General features: G+C 40.8%; 2 protein-coding genes across 3 annotated transcripts in view; one reads left to right on the top strand and one right to left on the bottom strand.

The window, feature by feature from the left end:
* LOC138031264 (uncharacterized) overlaps window positions 1–2,276 on the bottom strand; it is a 33,033-nt gene extending 30,757 nt beyond the window's left edge. Inside the window, exon 1 of one of the 2 annotated variants that reach the window (XM_068878962.1) lies at window positions 2,138–2,276. In XM_068878962.1, coding sequence (XP_068735063.1) covers window positions 2,138–2,160 — 23 coding nt within the window. In that variant the 5' untranslated portion in view covers window positions 2,161–2,276. The remainder of the gene's footprint in view (window positions 1–2,137) is intronic. The other variant, XM_068878963.1, reaches the window with a different exon arrangement.
* A 125-nt stretch (window positions 2,277–2,401) lies between these two features.
* The window catches only part of LOC138031252 (protein mono-ADP-ribosyltransferase PARP14-like), a 17,310-nt gene continuing 12,211 nt past the window's right edge, over window positions 2,402–7,500 (top strand). The window contains exons 1-3 of the mRNA XM_068878941.1: window positions 2,402–2,539; window positions 3,670–3,731; window positions 4,587–5,942. Coding sequence (XP_068735042.1) covers window positions 3,713–3,731; window positions 4,587–5,942 — 1,375 coding nt within the window. The 5' untranslated portion in view covers window positions 2,402–2,539; window positions 3,670–3,712. The remainder of the gene's footprint in view (window positions 2,540–3,669; window positions 3,732–4,586; window positions 5,943–7,500) is intronic.

Raw genomic sequence — 7,500 nt, 5'->3', positions numbered from 1 at the left:
TCTTTTTGTGACGTTTGTAGTGCTGACTGTTGATCAAATTGTTGGGCGCAATGATGGCCCGCTATGACCACAGAGACAGGATAGCCACGTTTTACGAAGAACTGGTACATCTCTGATTTGCTGGAAAAATCGGAGTCATCACTAAATAGACGTCGAACTCTAAGAAATTGAGAATAAGGAATGGAGTTCTTGACATGTGATGGATGTGACGATGTATGCAACAAATAACTGTGAGAACCTGTAGGTTTGTAGTGCACACTGGTATATAAACCGTTGCCACTGATAGAAACTTTGATATCTGGGAAAGCCAATGAGGTTTCCGAAATTTCCTCTCTATATTTAAGAGCAGGATGAAAGGAACTAACGCAGGTTATAAATTGATCGAGTTCTTCTCTGCTGGGTGAAATAGCGCCGATGCAGTTGTCAATGTAGCGGCTGTAGAGTTCAGGTTTGGGGGCGTTTGTACTGAGTAAAAAATTGGTGTTCAACATATCCTACAAAAAAATTTGCATACCTAGGTCCCATTCTTGTGCCCATCGCTACACCATTAATTCGTTTGTAAATGGACCGAATGCATAAACGGCGGCCAAAAAAATATTCTTTTGTTTATGTGCTAATTAGCCTCACTAGCCTCGTTTGCATGGACAAAATACAAAATCAATGTTGCTTGAGAGTGAGGCTAGTGAGTCTCATTAACACGTAAACAAAAGAATACATTTTTGGCCGCCATTTATGCATTCGGTCATACTGCAGGCGAATGAAAAACAGTTTTAACTGCTTAAAAGCGTTATGCACCTACCAATGTTGAACACCAGGGTGGGGGGGGGGGAGGGTACCTACGGGAGGGGGGGGGGGGAGGGTACCTACGGGAAATTGACTCAGAGAGCCTTCCCCTGGGTAGGGATTTTGACACGTACGCGTTGCCCTATGGTCAGGAATTTGACATGTCTGCCATCTTGGAACACCTAGAGAACCTGGAAGGGAGTTATCCTCAACCTTGGTTTTGACGATACTTCTCTGGTTTTCCCGAGTTTTCCGAACACCACGGGTGAAAGAAAGGTAAGCAAACCCGTCTTCAGTGGCAGATCCATACCGGTTTCCATCGTTTTACAAAAGTCGGTCAGAAAACTTGGGAAAGGGGACTTTAGAGAGTTAAAATCTAAAAAATTCCCGGGGGAGCATGCCTCCTGACTCCCCTGGAAGCTTTTTCATTGTTTTGGAAACCGGTCATTATTTTTCCTAGACCCGCCCCTGGTCTTGTCTTTTTGTAAATAAGGACCATCACTTCCATCAGTCCTTGCTGGAGTGTTCACAAATACGAGAATGTTTCTTTCTACTTTTCATTGTGATTGCTTTTTGTATATTTCTACTTATTAAAAACTGGATCATTGGATAATGCAATTCGAGAGTTTTGATCGGCTAAGCCATCATGGGTTATGAGTCATTATACCATGATCTACAAACACGGCAAGCACATGCGTGATTTTTTGGGCCTTTTTATTTTATTGTAGTCTAGTTTTCTATATTTTGGGGGCGTTTTTAATAAAACAATTATTCCACTCGCGCTTGTTGGATATGAGATGATTATAGCCAACTTGGCACTACGCGCCTCGTTGGCTATCTATCATCTCATATCCAACGCGCGCTCATGGAATAATTGTTAAATATTCATTAATTTTCCTCTATATCATTGTGCATGCTTGATTGATTCGAAAGCTTGTTAATATAATTGTTCCTGTTGTTTTGCTAAATGTTAGGATCTTGTTCAGTACCGTGGGAAAGGTTTCGTGTTACGCGATAAATTTCCATCAGCTGTTAAAAGGGAATTTGAAATCGACAGTGAAGAACATTGTCGTTCCAAGAATGTGAATCTAATGAAAAAAAAAACAGTTACTCCAGGGCATGCAGGAATGTGATGTTCTGAAGGTGCCCCGGGGTGGGGGAATTTGAAAGTCTGTAGGTGCTAAGGGGTGGAAAATTTGACTCTAGCTTCCATGAAAATGTCAAATTTCCCTGGGTCAGCTCGCCCATCCCCCTCCCATCCTGGGACTTAACATTGTTAGGTGCATTAAAACTAGTTCGGCGAGCTTGGTTCTTTGACAGTGCGTTGATCGAAAAAGACTTTAGCAACTCGTACCTTTTTAAGAAGCCTTTGCACATCTCTGACTTTGTTCTTCAATGATTTATTACGCTTAGGTTTGGTTGCATTTTTCTTAGCTTTGCCAATAAAGCGATGAGGTTTCTGTGAAGACGTCCGATGTGGACCCATCTTTGCTGCGAACACGGCTGCTGTTAAGTGCGTCATGTATTCCAAATTATAGTGTACTCAATATTTTATTTCGCTCAGTCCCAGTCCAATCAGTTTTCGGCCTCATTTAATTGTTTCTAGGAAATCCCGGAAGTGATTGAAACTGTTCCATGAACTGTTTGTATTATAGAAAGCGAAACTGCTGAGTTTAGAAGACGCAACTTCTTGTTTGACAAACTATCAGAAACAGTGAGGGTTTTGGACGAAGTAAGCTGCAGTTATTTGTCTCGGGTAAGTTCTTCCGATAATCACGACAAACTGTCACAAGCTGGGAAAGGAAAGAGCCGATTTATCTGTTGAATATCCTCTGTCTCAAATGTTCTTGATCAGTTGATACAATCACTCGTGGTAAAAGAAGTTGTTTCTATTTGATGATTCTGCACACTTTCGATCAAGATCGATGTGTCCTAAGAGCTTGAATACATGATTTCCATGATTGTTTCCTTGGTGCGGATTAGACTACGATTTATAATATTCTCAAAGTTGAATTTAGAGTTGGAAAATACTGTTGGAAGGATAACATAATGATATCTTAGATTCACATCCATATCTGGAGATAATCAAGATGAAGCTCAGCAAAAGAACTGCGGGAAAATCTCATGCAGCTAGGTCGTTTGGACAAACTGGCGTTAATTTTGCAAGATTTGCGAAATAGATCGTTTTCACTGTTACGCAATAAAAAAATAAATCGAAAACCATCCAGTGGAAAAAGTCAAGAATTCGTGATGTTGTAGAAGATAAATGAAGAAGACACTTCTCCAAGTTTTAGGCCTGTGCGTTTCCCCAAACTTCAGATATTCGTCGAAATGTTTCGCAGAAATTTACAGAGCCCAGTATGAAAACGCCACGTTGGTGCACATCTGTTGTGCACCAATATGGCGGCCGGAAAATAGTGTCAACATCTGTTACTTACTTTGGCTATCTAGGCGAGTGATCATCTGTACTGAACAGACAGCTATATACTTAAGCACTTTTCCTAATGCTTTAAATTCTAAAAAGGCTCAAAACCATGAGATAAATATATATTTCTCAATAAACTCGATCGTCGCCTCGTGTCACGCACCGCTATAACTCAGAAATTCAAAATGCTCTGGTTTCCAAACGAAGCACGCTATTGAGCTTTAAAATTACAAATGGATACAAATTTACCGCCTCTTATGCCTGATGAGGATAAAAGCTTTCGTGGCACTTTAGTTTTGGATTTTAGAGAATGATGACGTCACGTGAAAACGATCTATTCACTAGGCTACGCACCTTATGGAAACAAGTTTCATTGTGCTCCTTTGTGGTGACTCTCATTTTTTGGTACATAACAGCTTTGCGTTACCAGTAATTTGATTATATTCTTACTTTATTTGTAGCCATAATCGTTTACAAGTGAATGGTAGCAAATAAAAGCAAGCAATGGACATTGATAACAATGGTACGTGAATTATACGTTGACACTGTGGCTTGATATATTTTACATATTTAACCCTGCCATCGTGAAACGAAGTCTATTTGACTAAACTGGGTTAAATTTTAGGATGAGTGACTATCGTGGGCAAGCCAGGCCAAGACTGAAATTCTGTGCGCAAACTAATGCGCCGACATCTAGATTTAGAAGTATGAGTTCCATCAGCGGACAGTGTACATTGACAGGTTGAACGAGCAAGCTCGTTTTAAGGGTGAAGTCACACGCTTTCCTCGTCAACCGCTTTACCTTTTTTTTTGTGACATCACGGCGAATACATTTAGAAAAGGTAAAAATGAATCCGTGAAGAATCCGAAGTACAGTTAGTAACTTGTTATCTATTTATTGATTTATTTTGGGATACATTTTAGTCACGATGTTTTTGCACAATTTTTAGTGTCCCTTGTCGGTGGGGGTTTCCCCGTCTATTCCAACATTGAAAATACAAGCTGAAACCGGAACCAACATTTCCTATATTCTTTCCACAGACCGTCTATATTAAGAAAAGCTTTTCCTCCAAGTATTATGTTTCTTAGCTAATCAAGGCACACTCCTTCCGTTCACATCATATATTTGCATATCTCTCAAACATCAAAAAACGTGGAGACTGACTCGAAAACCTCTCGGCTATTTTAGTCTCCAAGCTCTAATTCCTGCACAAATATACACCTTTCTTCCTTTTCTTTTTTTCATGATCAGTGATAATTATTCAGGTTACAAAGCGCAAATGAGCGAATAAACTATTTGTGTAAACATAATCATGTCGAAGAAAACGATTGCTCAGAACGGGGAACCAGCTTATTGAGCGTTTCCTTTACTTTGCAGAAGACGTATATGAAGACAAATGGGATGGTCATTTGGAGGAGAAAGAGGAGAATTTTGATGTGAGTCAGTTTGTTCCCAAAAAATGTGACGAAAACATAGACGACAAAGGTGGTGATGAAAAATGCTTTACAGACGAGGCGTCAAACGCACCCTCCGACTATGAAATGGACCCAGAGCAGCGAGAAGAAACACTGGACAAGCTGGAAGAAGTATTTTCTTTGTTCCCGAGGCTTCTTATAAGGCGGATTCTTTTTCGGGATGATGTTAAAGGAGACCTTGAAAAAGCCAGTCATTTGCTACAGCAATTTCAAGGTATGGAAGACCCACAAGACGTTTTTAAAACATCCTTGAACTCCAATCCACCGGAAGCAAACCAATCTCATGGAGAAGTGGAATATGATCATGCTCCTAGTGACGGAATCAAGTCAAAAAAGAGCTTTGAACAAGACGAATGCGGAGAAATGCGTAAAGATCAATTCGAAGGTACAAAGCAAAGACCAAAAAGGCGAAGAAGGCGTAACAAAAACAGACGAAATGATGAAGAATTGCAAGGAGATTTCGAGAGAGATGAATCAGAGGAAGAAAATCAATATCATTACCATCAAGATTATTTGAGAGGAAGAGGTTTCAGAGGAAGACCAAGAGGGGCACTCAGAGGGGAACATAGAGGAGGTGGACCAGTTGGAGGACCGAGAGGGGGGCCCTATCGGGGATCTCGAGAAGGACAAAGAGGGGGTTGCAGAGAGGGTGTAGGTCATCTGTACGGATTCCAGCATCCAGGACAACAGGGAAATTTAAGTCCACGAGGTTATGCAACAAAAAACATGCCCAGGCCGATGAGAGGACCAAGAGGGGTATGCAGAGGATGGACAGAAAGAAGACCCTGGGACGGATCTGCACAAAATCAAGGAGGATATGGGTGTTATGTCTCTCACAACCAAGGGAGGGCAAGGCACCATGTTCCAGTGTACCTTGAGGACTTGGAAGAAGCAAGCGAGACACACAGATTGAATGAAGAGATAGATGTTTATCACCATGACGCTGGCCAGCAGGCAAAAGATGTAAAAATCGGACATTACCTGGGCAATCAGAGAGGTTTAAGGGGTAAGAGAGGGCACGGTCCAAGGGGCATGAGACGAGCACAAAGCATGTGTTGTGCAGAGACCAATCAGAGCTATGGTAACAAAAACGATGAGAGGTTTGAGGAGAATAAATTAGTCATCTGTGGTCTGAATGCAGCAACGACAAATGAAAGCGTGGTAAACTTCATTGAAGCAATGAGTGGTGAAGAAGTGAAAGAAGTGGCAATCCTTGGCGAAGCAAAGGCGTTAGTCACAATGGCGCAACCAATAACAAGTAAGTCCTTGACGTCGGCCTTTTTTTTCCGGCCTGGCCGAATATATCCTTGCTTTTCAAGTTTTGTAAGAGCTAAAACTTAACGTGAGCCCTTCCCGTTAAGGATAATATACATATTTAAGTTGCGTATCTTTTTATGTATATCGTGCATACGGCCATTCGTGTTTGCTGAGTTCCTTTCTCGGCGGGGTAGAACCCTGAAGAATTCCAAAGGACTTGATGCTACCTGTGAACAGTGTGCTTGCTTTAGAAAAATAAGACGACTACAAATGGTTTGATTTTTAATTTTTATTCATGGTGCCAATCAAACACTCTTAGACAAATTGCTTTCTTGGCATTAAGGTTATTACTTGAACATTAAAACGTCAATTGTTGATTATTCAACTCGAAATGGGGCCGTGCACAAATAAAGAGGCTCCCTTACGTAAATTTTCGTCCCAGGAATTTTTGAAAGTTGTTTTTAAAATGGAATCGCCTGGGATTTTCCAAGTTATGTTTGATATTTCAAATCGGGGAACTAATCATAATGCGAAAAGTTATCAACGATTGACCAAAAGTGAATTCTAGTCTGCCACAGTTATAGCCCTAGGTCATAGAAAAATGTTGCATTAAAAAGACGACCGTGTATTCGGCGAAAGCTACTGAAATTTAAATCGACCAATCAGAATTCAGCGAGTGGGAAAAACAGTGCTATCCGACGTCACGTCAATTGTTCGCAATTAAAAGGCCAGAAAATCATTTAAAAGATTTTGTGGAAACTTTTTGTCAACAAACTTTGGCACCGAAACTGGGTTGCTGGCGAACGGCGATTCCTTCGTCAGCTGTTGTGCTTAGGCTGTCATTTGTACTTTTTCTAACTATTTTAACACGAATTCAGTATGATGTTTTCGAATCAAGCGTAAGAAGACGTCAAAACTGTATTGATAGTGTATTTATTTGTGTTAACCTCGCGAAAAAAGAATTTGGTGGCGTCCTTTCGACAGGGTTGATCGATAGCAACGTCGTTTGCGCACAAAAATGCACTGTTTCTGTAATCTCGTACCCAGATCTCACTCTGTCACTGGAAATGTGAGATCTGGCAAAGTTCGACAATACACCCTTTTTCATTGGCTACTAAAAAAAGGTTGCGGCAATGCAATCTACGCTCTGATTTGCTTATTTCGTGGGGCACTTCAGCGAAGGTAAGCGGAAGGTTTAGTTTTCGCAAGTGCATGTCCTGTTTTGAATAAATGCCATTTGTGCGGAGGAAAGTTTTGTTTTTTTCTGACGCCGGAAAAGCTTTACAGTTGAGGAAAATCATTTAAAAAATTTGCGACGTTTGTGTAAATGAAACCGACGAGAGCCCCTCGTACCCTGCCACTCGAATAAAGTTCTGCGTAGCTGGCTACGCTTGAATAAATTCAAGTTGGAGTATGTAATTTATTCAAAACAGTATTTCTCGTTCTTAAAGCGTGACTCGCGAATTAAGTAGTGATCAATTATGAATTTTACGGTTAGATTAACTACATTTTTCACGAGATCGTGTCAAGAAAATAGCGCTCGTTGCAGTGATTTGGTC

The sequence above is a fragment of the Montipora capricornis genome, chromosome 14 (assembly GCF_036669925.1).
Source record: "Montipora capricornis isolate CH-2021 chromosome 14, ASM3666992v2, whole genome shotgun sequence".
Lineage (NCBI taxonomy): Eukaryota > Metazoa > Cnidaria > Anthozoa > Scleractinia > Acroporidae > Montipora > Montipora capricornis.
The sequence above is the reverse complement of the archived record's forward strand: the minus strand, read 5'-3'. Positions and strand labels throughout refer to the sequence as shown.